Genomic DNA, 16,838 nt, shown 5'->3' on the forward strand with positions numbered 1-16,838 from the left:
GTCCTATCCCTCAGTCACGATGTTGTCACGAGCCGCCAGACCAGCTCTTCGAGCTGCCGCCGCAGCTAATGCTCGGTAAGTTTCTCTCCTCCCTCAGTTCCGTCTCCCCTTGAGTATCCAGTGGCTCTCTCTCGGCTGTCGGGAAGTCCAAGAATTTGTTTGCCGGTTGAGCACTTCAACCCTTCGACCATCGGCCACATCATCACAAGTACATACGCCCGCCCAATATCGACCGAGTTGCAATAAAATTATGAGAGGCAATTGAATGCTCTGAGGGGAATATCTCAACACCATCATCACCAATAATCGTCCGAAAAAAACAAAAGAGAAGGAAAATGCTGATGACGTCCTTTTTCGCGCTTCCAGGGCCGCTGCCGTCCCCAGCTCCGCTGCCACCTATGCGACTCTCCGTGAGATCGAGGACCGTCTCAAGTCCATCCGAAACATCGAGAAGATCACAAACACCATGAAGATTGTCGCCTCCACCAAGCTCACCCGAGCCCAGCGCGCCATGAACGACTCTCGCAAGTACGGTCAGACCTCTAATGAGGTCTACGAGTCCGCTGAGACCAAGGCCCTCGAGACTGAGGACAAGAAGACCCTCATCATCGTCTGCTCTTCCGACAAGGGTCTCTGCGGTGGTATTCACTCTGGTCTGTCCCGATATGTCCGCCGACTTCACGCCGAGCAGCCTGGCTTCGACCTCGTCCTCATTGGTGAGAAGGCCAAGGCTCAGCTCTCACGAACCAACGCCTCGGCTATTCAGCTGAGCTTCGCTGGTATTGGCAAGGATGTTCCCACCTTTGCCGACGCCCAGGCCATCGCCGACCAGGTTATTCAGCTTCCTACTGAGTACACCGACATCAAGATTCTGTACAACAGCTTCGTTAACGCTCAGACCTACGAGGCTTCCTTGATTGAGGCATTTTCCGAGGAGGCTATCCAGCAGTCCCGTGAGTTTCCCTGGATGTGAAAGTTATCGCCAATATGTCTAACTCTCAATCATAGCCAACTTCTCTGCCTTCGAGGTTGACGAGGAGGTTCTTGGCAACCTCCGCGAGTACAGTCTTGCCAACTCCCTCTACTGGGCTCTTGCTGAGGGCCACGCCTGCGAGCAGTCTGCCCGACGAAACGCTATGGACGTAAGTATCATTAGGTTGTGACTTTCATGGCTGGCACTGACAATTCCCACAGAACGCCTCTAAGAACGCTGGTGAGATGATCAACAAGTACCAGATTCTCTTCAACCGTACTCGACAGGCCGTCATTACCGGAGAACTGGTTGAGATTATCACTGGTGCTACTGCCTCTGCGGACATGTAAGGAGTGGGAGAACAAGATGGGGTGTAATGCTTCCCTTTGTAACAAATGTCATCGGGCTACCATTCATGTATGGTTTCCCCCATTGTATCAAAGCCTTCAATAAATTCCTTAGTAGCCCATGCAGTCAATGTACGGCAGTCCAAAAAAACAAAAACAAACAGAACAAACACTGCCTCTCGATGGCTGTTAGCGGAAGTAAGGATTTCGATGGTAAAAAACTTAGATAAATTTAAGTATAAGTTATAAGTCAACCACCCTCATCTGAAAACGCCGAACACCGATACCATTATATTTTGAGAACGATCAACAACCAAAACGAAGCAATCTCTTAAGTGTAGTCACAGAAACCAGAAACGCCATCAACACCCAATCGAGAGGGTATGGAATGCGTCGAAACAAATCTCAGAACCCAATGTCACTGTCCTCCGCATAACTTATGTGTCTCGTCCTGCGATGTTTGCTGGAACTCTCGTGAGGAACCTCTGCTATCTTGGCGGTACCAAAGGGATTCTCTTTCTCGTAAGCTGTTCGCAGCGCAGCGGCCTCCTGATCCCATCGTTCGGTGGCCCGGGTCCATGCCTGAACAGCTTCAGCGTACCCGCGCTTTTGCTCCGTTGCCTGGTCTTCATATGGCTTGCGTTCCTCAGACGAAGCGTCCTTCCACATCTTACTAGTCATGATCCGGACTTCGTTGGGGACAGCACGCCCACCTTTGCCTGGTTTCCGATTCTCCTCACACTTCTTCCTCGCAACGTCGAATAGATCTTTGCTATAAAGTATATACGCATTACCCGCAACTTTAGCCGGACGAGAGGGTCGGTCCCCGAGTTTCGATTGTATATAGGTCTGAATCTCGTTTTCATAGGCCTGGAGTCGTGCTGGTTGCTGATCTTGGGCAGGCTCCTTACGCTTGCGCAGTAGCACAGAATCTCGAGGCAGGATCAACGGTGTCGGGACCTCAATGGGGCCGATCAAGGTCTCCAACACTTCAGAAGCTGCCCTTAGACCAGACAGATACGCCCCATGAACCGTGGCTGGGTGCGTACCAATGGTGTGTTCACCAGCAAAGAAAAGGTTTCCGACAGGTCTGGCCATGACATCGTAGTCTTCCGGCTGCATCCCAGGAGCAGCAGAAGAATAACTACCTCGGGCGAATCGATCTGAACCCCAGCGGGTGACCATGGCCTCTACAGGATAGGGAACATCCTGGCCAAAGACGCTGCGTAGTACTTCCGTTGCTTCAGCCACAAGGCTGTCGTTGCTTGAATGTTCTGTCTCAAAACCAGCCTCACCTGCCATCAAAGCAATGAGACATGGAAGACCTGTTGTGTTGGATACGTTGAACCATTGAAAGAAGCGACCACGATTCGCGGCATAGTCTTTTTGTGAGGTACTAAGCCGGTTTGAAGACTCCCTCAAGATGCCGAAGATATGTCTGTCATGGTCCCAGAAAATCTTATCGTACACTAGAACAACCTTGTTCAGAATGCCGAATCCAAGTCGCTCAACGACATCAGTCTTCCATGATGGAAGAGGTGGGTTGAAGACGATATTGTTCTGTTTTAAAACACCGAGCGGAATAGTGCAAACCACGGCATCAGCATCCACTACTGAGCCGTCTTCGCATTCAATCGCAGCTGACGCCATGCCCTCTCCAGTATGGTAGGATATGCTCTTGACCGGGAATTTAGTCTTGAGGTCAAGTGAGCTCGGGCAGTGAACCAAGCCACGAGCCACACTTTGGTAACCGCCCACGACCATTGTATGGCTTCCCTCCCATTCATTGCCTGCATCAATGTCCCACAATGGGAGGCTCAGGTTGTGCAAGCTTGTAGCGTTACTGTACTCCAAATTGGCAATGTGCCAGTTGATCAGTCGGTGATCCTGGGCATTCAGCCCAATGATTTGTTTGTACTGGGAAATGGCGTTATCAAGAACAGATCCCAAGGTTGCCCCCTCTTCATTCACTGCCGATGTTAAATCGATGTTCTCTCCGTCGGCTGAGTCTCGTATTGTCCAGCCCATCAATTTTGCTTTGTCGGAGGCTTTAGTAGTCGCGGGAGTGCCAGGCTCCATATGAACCCGACCCGTGAGCTTGTCTGACGATATTGGTATCAGGTTGACCTTTGCTGGGATGTTCTGTTGTGCCACTGATGGTGCATCTTGCTGTGCAGCAGCAGCCTCTTCTTCCTGAAACATTGTCTTGCTACCATCTCCAGGACTATCACGCCCCTCTTCGATGAGGTCTCGTCTACCTTCAATAAGCTTTGCAAGTTGATTCTTATGCTTGTATTCACTGACTCGGTCTAAACAGTCATTGTAAAGTTTTTCAACGAGCTGATCGCGCACAGGGTCAACTGCTCTTCCACTGTTGTCGTAGATTGTAGTATCGGCTGTCAGTGCATGATAAGGAAGTCCCAATTGTCCACGAAGCAGGATGTTGATAGGGTTTCCCCGGTCGAACCCAGTGATGATCATACCGCCCATTTCCGCAGTGTGTCGCTTGCCTTCAAAAGCTGGTGATTTTTCTTTTGGTTTGGTCTGGAACTCGCGAGAGTATACTCTTCCTCCAACGCGGGCTCGTCCTTCCAGCACAACCACTCGAGGCGCAGGCTCGCCTCGTTCATGGAAGCGATCAGCAAATTGCCTGAACAACCCCTCAAGCTGTCTAGCGCAGCCCAGTCCGGAGATACCAGCACCTATGACAGCGATTGTCTTTTGTCTCTTGACAACCGGCGCAACAGTATCGTCTGTCTCAGCTTCGGAGAGTCGCACACATCCGTAGTTGATATAGCCTCGACGAACAAGCCAATCATAGCAAACACTCGCTGCATCGAACCAGCGAGCGTTGGCACACCCAACCGCTTCCAGCCGGGTCACACCGATCCAAGGGTGTTGGAACCATAACCGTATGATACCATTTCTAATATTGAGATATGTTGTAACTTGCGTATAAGATATGTGATGACGGAGGAGGTGATATTCCTCCGGATGTAAAGCGTATGGGTTGAGCCGGCTTGACTCGGCGGCCAAAACACATTCTGACGCATATTGGTATGCTGACATATCAGTTGGTACCGAAGCCTTCGGTCTGATGTTGAAGTTATAGCGTTCGGCATCATGAGAAGGCGATTGTTGATGGGACTGTGGCTGCTCGTCGATTGAAAGGTCTTGGTCTTGGTCTTCTTCTTGTGCACCATCAGTATCGACTGGCGTAGGGGTAGTAGCCTTACTCGACACCGTCGAAGGTATCGATGAGAGGTCTGATAGCTCTGTGAGATTCGAGGGAAGAGAGCCTATGGCGTCCTCTATAGTAGATACCCGAAATGGCGTTGGGTCATCGTCGTTTTGAGGAGGCTCCTCCCTGCGCACAGTTAGAAACTGTTGGGTTTGAAAGGCTCTGTCGAGTCATTGAGCACGTAAAGTTGAGGCATTAGACCACTCACTCGGCATAACTTTTGATGCTTGACAATTCATCGTCAGACTCAACGTGACTAGCGTTGTCGATATCCATATCCTCAGTCCACACGACAATCTCTGGCGCAATTTCAGAGGCTATTTCTGTCGAAGTTTGTCGCGACTGAGGCACCGAAACTACATCAGGAGTGATTGGAGGTGATATACGACCTGGGGGATTCGACATAACAATAGTGTCGGACGGAGTCAGCGAATCAATGGCGTCCTTATCGTCTAAGTCCCTCTTCCTAATGCCAATCCCCTTACGGAAGCTCTGCCCAAAGTCTGACCCCATAGCGGCGTTGGTTTCGAAGGTTTTCCTCGGGTATTTGGTCTGTCTGAAATTGCGGCCGCTACTGTCTGGCGGAAGGAAGAGTATTGTTAAGAGCCGAATGAAATGAGGAAAGTTGCATTATGCGGAAGAACTGAAGAAAACTCGGGACCCTACTGAATAGTCAGCTTGTTTGTATATGAAATTTAGAGGACATGTATAAAATGACCAACCTTTCAAACTCGTTCGATGTCGAGGATTAATGAGTATGGTACTAAGGTAGGTAGGCAGTGAGAAGATTTGAGTGGATAGACTCGTTACAGCAACATGCTTTTTCTCGATATCGACTCTTTGGACAATTTCTAGTCCATGGTTGGTTCAACGTGAGTTATTTCAGAAGACAACTCAGTTGTTAAAGACTGTCTCCTTTGCCTTAGAGGAACTTGCCATCCATCGTCAGCCATTCAGCCCCTCAGAATAAGGAAAGCAACCTTTAAGTTCAATCACGTGCGGCGCTACGGTCAAATCAGACGCCTCCAACAGGTGGGTCTATAGTCCATTCAGACGACATTCAAGTTCTTAACTTGTATTAATGAGCTTCATTTTTAAGGTATTCACCATCATGTTGTTAGGGTCTGAAACAATCTATCAAAGAATTAGCTCTGTGCTTGCACGCCGTAACTTATTTATGTACTCCGTATCTTGCTCAAATCATCCATACGCCACCGAAATGCGCCAAACCAGGTAACCAGTACTTGACAATATTCTAGGTATCATACATATGCTGACATTGGATATCAGGTCGTTGAAACGGGCACACTCTCCTTCGCAAACGATTCTTTTTCGATCGCGGATTCCATCATTTTGTTTCCGTTGATGATTGACGTTGTGCAAATTACAATATTTCTCCGTCCTGTCGGGGCAATGTCAGATTCCGTTTCAGAGCAACCCTGGCGGCTGTGAGAGTGCTTACCTTCTTCCTGCTTTGCAATAAACCTTAAAGCAGCAATCTCGGTGAAAGTGATGCCGCCGACGAACACAACAAAGACAGTCTGCTTGTTGCCACTTCCAGAGAGCAATGCCCGCGCTTTGACAGCCTTATCCTCACCCTTCTGGTGCTCATAAAACGTCTGCCCACGAACGTGTTTGACAGCTTCATCGAACCCTTGCCATCCTTGCGTGCCGACGCCTGGGGGCGCTCCCGCTGCGTTGGCGCTGTTTCCCTTAGTCACCGAAAGCAGATATTGCTTCTGCAGAATGCATTGAACGAGGCGAATCGAAAGAGGAGCATAGCCACTGTACACATAGGATATATCGTTTGGATCGTCCTCTTGAACCTCATCAACGATGAGCCGAAGCTGCTTGCGAAGATACGTATAATTCGTCTTGCTTCCCGTTGGGCCGGCGTTGTTGCCTGGGATGGGGATCATTCCAGCCAGAGGTGACGACTTGGACAGAAAGAGTTGTAGTTTCTCTAGGTTGCTAAGCGTGAGGAGATGCTGGTAGCCGTAGCCTTCCAGAATGAGTCGCCTGAATTGATCAAATTCCTTAGGTCTTATGCCCCCAGATATGCACGAGTAGATACACAGTAATCTTAGAGTTTGCGCAATAGGAGCGTCTCGCGCTATTAATTCTTCGATGCCATCGAACTGGCTTGACGGATCAGCCCCAGCAGCGAGATTTTGCTGAACCTCCAAAAGACCCTTGAACTGGTCTGTCCGGGTATGTTTAATGATCTCCTCCGCGAGGCCTGTGTGTATTCTCGCACTCTGCTGTTCTTGTTGGTATCCTGGCAATTGACTGACAAAGTCTTTGAGTTCCGCAATAGTCTTTGTTTTGTGTTTACTTTCGTAATCGCTTTGCACCTTCTGCAGCCGCCTCGCAACTTTGTTGAGGAGGCTTCCAACGATCGCAAAGTTGGCGTCACGTAATTGTTCATAAAGCTTGTCGCTCGAGTCCAACTGGATCGTTCGTTTCCGGCTTTGTGAAGTTGCAGCCGAGGCCTGTGCCGGTGCACCGACAACTGTTGTGTCGACTTTGGTCTGATTGTTGTGGATCTCGAAGACTTCATCAATGAGTCCCTCGTATGTCAGTTGAGTGAGCAAGGGTGTAACAAAGTCAACTTCGCGATCGATGATAATTACGCTCTCATTGGTTGTGCTAGGCGTCAACCCAATCTTGTTGGCTTCTGACGTATCTTCACCAGCAAGAAGCTCCTGGCGCATGCGAGAAAGCAAGTCAGCAACGCGCTTTGCGTTATCACCCTTCCCTATCACTCGCGGGAATAGGCCATGGTTTCTTTGAATCTCCATAAGGGCTTTGGCCATAAGGAAGTTGGGTGTAACGTCTTTGGATAGGTACAGGTTGCGGAATGAGTCGTCGAGCTCGAGTGACAGAACATCCTTCTCCAGAGGGAAGAATGATAGCGGCAATTCCGCAATGTTGACATCGCCTAATACACCGGCCTCTTCTAGAAGCTTGTCGGAGACGAGGGTTCTGCGAGGGACCCAGAATATGTGAAAGTCGTGCCCGGTTTGGCTTTCGCGCTGAATACGCTTAATTTGAGCTAGGAGGGGGTCAGAGTGCAATTTCGATATCGCAAAATGGCAACTGACCAGCTATAGCTTCAGCATGGCGGCCGCATTCGCCACGAGAAATAAAGACAACATTGCGCTGGCTGGTATCGGCATTGTCATTCTCTAGAATGAAGAACTTATCTACTCCATATTCTTGAAGGACGGCAACTTTGACTATAGTCCCGATTGGTCCGACGAGACTTTGGTCTAGAACGACATTCTTCTTCCCGCGAACCTACATAGAAGTACGGTGTGAGTTGAGTTCGCCGGATGCATGAATCAGATAGCTATCAGCTTGAGTGAAGCTGGCGGGGCAAGGCGGTGGGAACGTACGCCTTCGAGGAGATACAACAGATCCTTTCTCGCCTTGTTGCGAATCTGCTCGACGTTGAATTCTATCCGGGGAGCCATGGGATCGGCTGAACGCGTTTGCGCGGGGTTAGCGAGAGAAACTCAAGAGGGAGTGAGGTGAGTGAGCTCAGTTGCTGAGATAGCTTCGGGTCAAGTGGATGGATCAGGGTGCGGAATGATGGAGCTCTATAAGGTTGCGGATGACGGCAGTGAAGTGGGGGGCTCTGGAGCTGCTGCATCAGCCACTGCAGCGACGCTTCATTGGTGGGGCCGACGTATAATTGAAGTCAGGCCTAAATTGGTTCGGGTTAATCTTACTGATTTAAAAAGTATCAAGAGTTCAAGGTGATGGATAATTACAAGATGTACAGTATACTGTAGTACATAAGCAGATATATGTGACAGTAAGCGGCCGTCTTTTTCTCTGTCGCGGGATATATGTATATGAAGACACTAATTAACCTCTCACTTCAGTTGATGGAGTCATTAGCAACTAGTATGAAAGATGCATGGCTTGGCAGAGAAACAAATGTCTAGCAGATTCTCATCATCATCATAAGCAACTAGAAATATCATACACCTGGCCATTGTGTTCTGCGGAGACCATCTTCCGCCCTCTTCATGATATTCATCATTGAGCCATGTTGACTGTGTACTAGATATGCTTATGCCCAGCCTCAGCCTGAGGCATGCAAATGCGCAGTCTCAACAACTGTGTTCCGTCGGTAAATGCAAATGCTATATCCCATACGCTGATCTCCTGCCACGACCAGATGGTGTGTCCTGAACGCCAAATGAATGCTATTAATATCCCGAGTCCTCATGCATTCGTCTGCACATGACGAGACCGCATCGTCCCGTTCACACGGTGTTATCGTGGTAGAGGAACTCGATGTCTCGGGGCCGTTGCTTATTGCCTCGCACGAAGTCCTCATCGCCAGGAGGTCGCTCATTTTTGTCATTGCTCGTCAACATGCTTTGGATGCTCATGCATACGCTCGAAACGCTCTGGACGGGACTCCAACCCTGTTGACCTAAAAGATCGAGACAGATGATGCCGTTGGAGTATATGTGAGGATGCATAGGAATGGGCCGATCGGCTTGCTTGTCAAAGGTGACCTCGGGGGGCTCTATACCGTATTGTTAGTATATGAACCATGTACGAGCATTGCAGGAATATGGCGAATTCATTCACGGACCTATGGGATACATCTTGGGGAAGTGGAACTTGAGGCGGTAGATTTGGTCCTTGTAAAGCGGATTGTCGTCGAGAACCTGGATATCAACAAACCAGTCGCCAGCAACACTGTCGTTGCGTTCTATCAATGTGATACCAGGGGGCATTCCATCCTTATGAATCTGCGGGGCACAAGAGCGTCAGTCGAGTCCACGATGCGCTGATGAAGGGATGTGAAGAACCAACCTTGCCCAGCTCCTTAACCAAACGCCTATCCCGCGTGGCTCCAGCCATCGTCGATGAAGTTGAATTGTTCCCTTGGTGTTTAGATTAATTAACGTGCGAAGTAAAAGAAGCGTGGCGGAGGATCAGATGTAGGTGAAAGGTTTCGAACAAGTGTTAGGCGTGGTTTGGTGGAACAGTCAAACACTGGGCAAGGAGGGGCCGTTTGCGATGCTGCGCCCACAATCGAGAACCCCCCATCATCCATGGTAGTGGAAAGAAGGGCCCAGTCAATGGGTCTGAGGACAGCCGGACTCGGGAATGCCTACCTGGGTATGATTGGTTCAAAACATACTGAAACATTTCCTTTACTGCAAGGCATTGCAGAGTCTGTTGTTTGCAGACTTCTATAATAGAACCCAAGGTGTTTGTCAGCATTGGAATGTTGGCCTTTCCCATCACTGTGGGCTATCTAATACATCATATTCTTTTCTGATGTAGCGCCCAGGGTCAACCATGTCCCAGTCTTGGAGATCGACAACAAGTGTCAAGACATGGACCAGAGTTAACTGAGCTAGGCCCATAAACTGATTCGTGTTGTGCTATTGGGTGAACTTATACGGCTATGCTTGATTTTCTTCGATCGACCTGTCCCATTAGTATCTGAATGAGACTATGAAGCTATTAGAGTGCGGATCTAGGGTTTATTCTTTATCGTTAGTCTCTACCTGTCATATTAACTCTGATTTCGGTTGTTTAACCTTGGCCTGGTCTCTGTACAGAGGACCATTGTACCACGTAAGTCGATGTTATTTTTGCAAAGCCAATGGGAGTTACACAGGTTTTGACTATACCTTCCAGCCCAGGTTAAATAAAATTCAATTTAGAGATTTCTGAATATATTATGTGTCATAGATGGTCCCAAAAATGTTGCGTCTTTTGTTAATACCACATGTTTTGTTAGTAATAAAAGACATCCATTTTGTGTTCAGCTTACAGTGAGCAGCTAATCGCTGATGGCTTTAGCTTACGGACAATCACGCTGATAAGATATAACCCTATCCAGTCGCTTTCCTTCGCTGCCCAAATGGATGGCCAGCCAGCAGGTTGCGCATGAGAATTGATGATGTCCAGCTTCGAGGCGAGACGATCAAGTTGACGGTTCTGAAAACCATCCGCTAACCTACTGAGGCCTCCATACTTCAGGGCATGCGAACGTTAATAGCACGCAAGGCATAGCAGCCTGTGAAATACCAACAACGCTCGTAAGCAGCCTCATAGGGCTGGGTGCATTGAGAGGCAACCTGCCCCCACCTTGGAAAGGATGGAAGCAATCAATTACGATGATACTCCTTCCTGTAGTTTTGTTCTGCTCAGCCACGAACCTAAGCGAAAACTCGACGATTGCTTCCAGGAATGGATATATCATGATCCACAAAGACTCAGCCTCACCTGCAATTACCGGTATTACAGGTGCGGTTTCTTCCCTGTCAGCATCCATCAGATGGATCCGGCGATGCCTTCAGCCCAGGGATTGTAAATGCCTGAGCCACACTCCTTCACCTGCAACCAACCACAGCCATTCATGTTCGTGAGGGGAGGCAGGAAAACTTAGGACATTTATCCCAAGTGATAAAAAAAACTGATCTAAAAGCTTCCCTAAGTCTACACGAAATTTGCCTAAATATTTTTATCACTTAGGATAGAGGTCCCAAGTTTTCTTGCTCCCTCACGGGTGGCAACCCGCTAGCGGACGGAGCTCTCTGCTCAGGTTCTGGCTGGGTGGGCTGCTGACAGCCCCAGGGCCCCCAGGTCTGCCCCGTCAGTCGTCAGTGGAGGGTCCCGTAGCTAAGTTAGTAGGTAGGTGTCGCAAGCTAATTAACAAGGACCTCCTCCTCGTCCCGTCCGTCTTCGTCGCCTACTTTCTCTTCTTACATAACTCCCGTTATCCCAGAGGCTTCATCCTCTCAGACTTACTGTAACACTCTTTGGGTCTGAGACTGAATTGTCGCGCGGGTACGGATCATCCCGTCTTATCAGCAAAGACAGACTCGATCTTGTCTTCGTTTCCCCTCTAGCTTACCATCTCCAAAACCCAAACGGGTCGCTTTCTACCCCGCCAAAACTGCCGCCATGAGTTGTAAGTTGCGACTATTCACAGCCTCATTCCCCTCCCCGCTCTGGCGGTTCGGCCTTTGCGTCTGGTGTTGTACTTTCAAGAGCCCGTCCTGTTGCTTGATTCTCCTCCTACAAACCTTTGATCCACCCTGAATTATATGCTGACCACGGTCGTCATGTGTAGTCGCCGGCATGTTGAACAGGCTTCATGGCCAACCCGAGAGCTACGATAAGAAGTGCGCCCGAAATCCCCTGACCTCGATCACAAATCCGATGATTCCTAACAAATGCTTTCTACTGTAGAGCTAAGTACAGGTTTGGTCGAACACTCGGAGCTGGAACATATGGAGTCGTCAGGGAGGCTGATGGCCCAACTGGCAAGGTTGCCGTCAAGATAATCCTCAAACGAAATGTGAAGGGAAACGAACAGATGGTCTATGACGAGCTCGAGATGCTCCAGAAACTCAAGCATCCTCACATTGTCAAGTTTGTTGACTGGTTCGAGTCGAGAGTAAGCTCATTCAACCCCAAATCTCCATCCCGATCCCCGCTCAGGTCAAGTTCTTGGAATCCTGGCCCAGTTCACTGCCCCTCCTCTCGGTTTCCCACATGTCATGTTGCTCACCTTTTCCGCGTCTTCAGGACAAGTTTTATATCGTGACGCAGCTTGCTACCGGCGGTGAGCTCTTCGATCGCATTTGCGAGCAGGGCAAGTTCACTGAGAAGGATGCCGCTGAGACTATTAAGCAAATTCTACTTGCTGTCGATTTCCTTCACAAGAACAACATTGTTCACAGAGGTACAGTGCTTCAAACAGCACATCCCTGGACACCAACTAACCCAATTTTCAGATCTCAAGCCCGAGAACCTCCTTTACCTCAGCAGAGATCCCGATTCTGACCTTGTCTTGGCCGACTTCGGTATTGCCAAGATGCTCGACGGAAAGGGCGAGTCTCTCAAGACCATGGCTGGCTCTTTCGGTTATGCTGCCCCCGAGGTGATGCGCAAGGAAGGTCATGGAAAGCCTGTGGATATGTGGTCCATGGGTGTCATCACTTACACTTTGCTCTGTGGTTACTCGCCTTTCCGCAGTGAGAACCTCCAGGACCTTATCCGGGAGTGCACTGAGAACTCGGTTGTCTTCCACGAGCGATACTGGAAGGACGTCAGCAACGATGCAAAAGACTTCATCTTGCATCTGATCAACCCAGATGCTGATCAGCGTTGGACCAGCGAGGTAGAACATCACTGTCGTCACGAGCGGAAATGCTTGAGCTAACTTCGCGATACAGGAAGCTTTGGGTCATATCTGGCTCACCGGAAAGAACGCTACCGACTACAACTTGTTGCCCGAGATCAAGTCTTTCCGCGCCAGAAGCCGATTCAGGCGCATCATCGAGAAGATCAAGCTCCAAGCACGTATCGAGAAGCTCAAGGCTATGGAGGAGGACCCGGAGAACTCGGATCTTTCAGCTATCTTCTCCGAGGTCGCCAGAGCAAAGCTCGCCGACGACAAGGAGGAGAAAGAAGTTCTCCGTGTCACTCAAGAGGTCGAAAAGGATGCCAAGCGTCGAAGTTTCCAGGCTTAATAAATATATCGAGGATTCCAATCAATTGCAGACATGTTCACATATATTGGACAGCACCACGGTGGGCGACCTTAGTATAATGCCGAGATGAATGGCAACCTGAGTCCTCGCAAGATGCACGAAAGAAGGGCAATAGCACGGATGGGAAAGACGAGTCAGAATTGGTCGCAAAGGGTGATGCGACTCCTTGGGTTGAAAGCGTTGTTTTTTTGGTTTCGGAAATATTCTTTGGGTCTAAAAAAATGGGAATTGAATGCCTCCGTTAACCCAAGCGAATTCCATGTTTTTCACTCAGATCATAGTGCAGAGTAGATAAATGCTCTATATTCGGTAGCCTCCCAGTTGACCAACAATCTTGTGTGGTCTTCCCCTGACTTCTCTATCCTAACAAGCTAAAGATCCAGTCTTTGGTGTGCTAATACAAGTGACCATCATTATTCTATCCCGAACCACGCGTCAAGCGTATCCTTGGAACCAGTTGCATGATCTCTCCTCGTGATATCATTTACATCTCATAAGCATACATACATGATGAAAGGAGCATCCGTCCACTTTCATTCTCATAAACATTGGGTCGACAAAGGTAACCGATTGGCGACTGAAATGAGTAGAGTTTAGTCGTTCATGTCTGCCGAAGCACTCTCGCGAAGTTCGGCATACCGACGCGCGTCGAATCGCTTGCGTTCCCAGCCTTTTGCACGGAGTCGCTCTATCCGTGCCTGTAGCTCCGGTGAACGCGTCTTGTCAGCGTTCGGCGTAGCGGACACAGAAGTGACCATGTTCACAGTGGTAGACGACGGGGGTGTGTCTTCATACGGGGGGGTAGTGTGCTGTTGGCCGAGCTCTGTCTCGATGAAGTTGAGGTGTCGAAAGACTTGGCGCTGCAGGCTCGTGAGGAGAGCACTGTAGCGGTGAACAGAGCGAGCATGGCGGAAGGGATCAAGCTCTGCGTCTGTAGAAGGGGAGACCTCGTTTTGTGCTGAGCGCGGAGTGAGGATTGACCGAGGCGCCTGAGTCAATGACCGCAGAGGTGCTAGCACAGCAGAAGAATCTCCCGCAGAAAGCTCTGGGGATATTGAACGAGCAGGTCCTAAAAAGCTGCCTAGGCCAAGCGTTGGTGAGTCCGGACGTTCGAGAAGCTCCACGGGCACATCGCTGAAAGTCACTCGCTTCTTCTTACGCTTGGAAGTGGGCACGCTTTGAATCGATGAGATAGATGATGCCGGAGATATACCGTGAGACGAAGTCCATGTTGACGATACGTGGGAGCTCACAGAGCTATCGGCAGAGTGGAGGCTTGGCAGTGTTGTAGTAGTGCCAGACGGTCTTCTCAGTAATGCTGGACCAACTGTTGAGTCTGCAGCATTGATGAGTGTTGAGGCACGTTGATAATGGTCACGAGCCTGGTTGAGGAGTGTGGTTCGTGCTGGGGCGGCCTGATGAAGTGCACGAGCAAGCATCTCTTGTGAGTTGGCTGCGTAAAAGTGAAGATATATGAGATATGCTGGCTCAACGATGCTCTGGTTCTCATTAGAACTGTTTTACCACCGTTAATGAAAGACAACTTACGAAATCTTTGAGATTGTCCAGGATTTCACTGCAGCGGGTTGCACAAGGACGATAACGGCGGTTGAGATATTCTCTCTTGACATCCGAAATCACCTTTGCCCACTCGGTGGAAGTGTAAGGCAGGACATGTAGAGTCTCTGACAGAGCCTGGGGAAGCCATTCTGGCGAGTTAGTCTCTGTGACTGAAGCACGACATGTCTCCATCCGTGGCGACATGGACAGTGATGATGTTGGTGAAGGCCAAGGCGACGAAGTGGCTGTATGAATTGGCTGAGGCAGCAAAGCAGCCATGGTGACAAGTGACAATCTTCAGTGTAGGTAGCCCGAAGGCTCGTGTCTGGGGTTATGGTCGTGGTCTAGAGGCAGAGTGGATGGAGGGCTGTTCTGGGGGCGTTACAATATAAGAGTCCGGACTGAGAGCGGCGGCGCGCGTGGCGTGGCCAAGGTTTGTGTGGCCAATATGCCAATATTTTGTTACCAAGACGGTGCCTTATCAGCTCAGCTCCTCGTGGTCAGTCTCATGAGTGTGTGCGAACTGGGGACCAAGTATGACAGAACACTAAAGGTTTTATGACGTGAAAGTGTCTTTGATGGTCTCCCCTGGCAGGCAGGGGCAAAGAGAGACAATTCTGAGTCGTCCCATAAATTGATTGGTAAGACAACGAAGGTATCGAAAAAGAAAAGAGAAAAAAAATAGTTCTGTGAAACGAGGTGTAAGTGAGAGCCCAAGGTTGTGAGAGCTGCAAAGCGAATTCTTGACAACTCGTCGAGCTAGTAAAGACAAATATCAAGGCCTCTGAAGCAGATTGATGAGTTCCTTCACGTTGAAAAGACAAAAACAAGTCGAAAATATTGAAAATCGTGCGATGATGGTGGTTGCGGGTAGTTAAGAGATGGACTGGAATTCAAGATATCCGAAAGCGGTTGGTGTTGAGCATATAAACGCCACATCGATGAACCATCTAGCCAGTGCCAAAGTTGTCCAGGTGACAAGCACAAATCAAATATTATAGCGTCGATACTACTCCGTCGTCGGGAATACCGATCTCTGGGCAATGAAGATCATTGCTGGGCTGGGTCTCGTCCTTTGTGTCAGCGGCGCCGAGCTCTTCGCTGGTTGCCAGGCGGTTTCGAAATAGTTCTGAGAACGATGATGCCGTTGAGTCGTTTTTGGTCAGACACTACGAAAAATCGAGGTCCCAGCGGAGGGCAAATAGCATGGCATAAAAGAACAAAGGGTAGCGAAATCGGCTTAAAGTGGACAATGTGTGAGTTGGAAGTTGAGACGTGACGGCCAAGAGTGTCTGTCATACATCGGTCCTCGGGCCAACAGACACTAACACAGATATAAGCACAACTTGACATGGGCTCACATAACACACACGATCCGGGGATGACAGGTTCAACCTCAATATCAGCCCTCGCCCTTGTTTGAAGAGAAGGATTGATCTTCCTTCTTGAGACCCTGTTCAGCTACTCGTGTGTTGGGCCATGCCCTGACTGCATGGTTCGTGTCCGGTTGACATTGCACCACTCCTAGGGCCTTTCCATACTCTTACTTCCTACCCCTACTACTTAGTAATGAGGAAACCTTAACAAGAAGAGCAGAGTGGTTCCACGATCTTGTGGGAACCAATTAAGCCAAACTGGGGATGGAGGTGTCGCGCGGTCCTCACTCTTGCTTCGCTCTTTTCTCCTTCCCTCCCTAGTAGTCGTACTTGGGCTGATAGGCTGGCCAAGAAAAGAAACCTACCTATCTTCAAGGAAGCACCATACTCCTCTATAGACGGGACAGGTGGAAAAGAAGATGCAAAGAGGGGGGGAGATGAATGAAACATTATCACACAACACAGAGCAAAAGCACACGCAGTCGAACTGCACTTGCAGTCACTCGATTCGGCTTTGTCGGCCTTATGGCGTGAACGACAAACGCCAGTGTCTCGGTTCCAGAAGGTCGGGATCCTGAGGCCGTCTAAATAGGCACCAGAACCAAACTTCAGAGTTCCCCTTCTGATGCAGGGGTGGTCATCAGGTGGCAGCAGAAACTTAAGCTCCCTCCCGACTTGATTGACGCTGGTTGCGACTGCAGGTTCGCCTGATGCAATGGTCACTGGCGGATGCGGCTATTGATCCGCCACGTACTAGATGCGTGCGACCCGGTACCTGCGTCTCTGGTTGAATAAGGC

The 16,838-nt window shown here is 49.5% G+C and overlaps 5 protein-coding genes across 5 annotated transcripts; 2 read left to right on the plus strand and 3 right to left on the minus strand.

Moving 5' to 3' along the window:
- Positions 1-19: 19 nt before the first annotated feature.
- FOBCDRAFT_290089 (ATPase, F1 complex, gamma subunit domain-containing protein) lies at positions 20-1,647 on the plus strand (the record flags this gene model as incomplete). Its single annotated transcript, XM_059611762.1, has 4 exons — positions 20-75; positions 385-953; positions 1,009-1,142; positions 1,195-1,647. The coding sequence occupies 4 exons, from the start codon at positions 20-22 to the stop codon at positions 1,321-1,323; spliced, it is 888 nt and encodes a 295-aa protein (XP_059464437.1). The 3' UTR covers positions 1,324-1,647.
- Positions 1,525-8,037, minus strand: FOBCDRAFT_290095 (Sec1-like protein; the record flags this gene model as incomplete). The annotated part of the gene is made up of 6 exons (XM_031176283.3): positions 1,525-4,723; positions 4,770-5,139; positions 5,284-5,412; positions 6,024-7,616; positions 7,666-7,861; positions 7,960-8,037. The coding sequence occupies 6 exons, from the start codon at positions 8,035-8,037 to the stop codon at positions 1,726-1,728; spliced, it is 5,364 nt and encodes a 1,787-aa protein (XP_031047416.2). The 3' UTR covers positions 1,525-1,725.
- Positions 8,038-8,726: 689 nt separating this feature from the next.
- On the minus strand, positions 8,727-9,582 carry FOBCDRAFT_22234 (ubiquitin-conjugating enzyme/RWD-like protein). The gene is made up of 3 exons (XM_031176289.3): positions 9,401-9,582; positions 9,177-9,336; positions 8,727-9,107 (listed from the first exon to the last, which is right to left on the minus strand). Exons 1-3 carry the CDS (start codon positions 9,446-9,448, stop codon positions 8,839-8,841), a joined length of 477 nt encoding a protein of 158 aa, XP_031047422.1. The 5' UTR covers positions 9,449-9,582; the 3' UTR covers positions 8,727-8,838.
- Positions 9,583-11,279: 1,697 nt separating this feature from the next.
- Positions 11,280-13,083, plus strand: FOBCDRAFT_290099 (kinase-like domain-containing protein; the record flags this gene model as incomplete). The annotated part of the gene is made up of 6 exons (XM_031176291.3): positions 11,280-11,516; positions 11,679-11,730; positions 11,798-12,005; positions 12,137-12,293; positions 12,346-12,731; positions 12,787-13,083. The coding sequence occupies exons 1-6, from the start codon at positions 11,510-11,512 to the stop codon at positions 13,081-13,083; spliced, it is 1,107 nt and encodes a 368-aa protein (XP_031047424.3). The 5' UTR covers positions 11,280-11,509.
- Positions 13,084-13,624: 541 nt separating this feature from the next.
- On the minus strand, positions 13,625-14,943 carry FOBCDRAFT_290106 (uncharacterized protein; the record flags this gene model as incomplete). Its single annotated transcript, XM_031176300.3, has 2 exons — positions 13,625-14,603; positions 14,653-14,943. 2 exons carry the CDS (start codon positions 14,941-14,943, stop codon positions 13,698-13,700), a joined length of 1,197 nt encoding a protein of 398 aa, XP_031047433.2. The 3' UTR covers positions 13,625-13,697.
- Between the last annotated feature and the right edge of the window lie 1,895 nt (positions 14,944-16,838).

The sequence above is a fragment of the Fusarium oxysporum genome, chromosome III (assembly GCF_013085055.1).
Source record: "Fusarium oxysporum Fo47 chromosome III, complete sequence".
Lineage (NCBI taxonomy): Eukaryota > Fungi > Ascomycota > Sordariomycetes > Hypocreales > Nectriaceae > Fusarium > Fusarium oxysporum.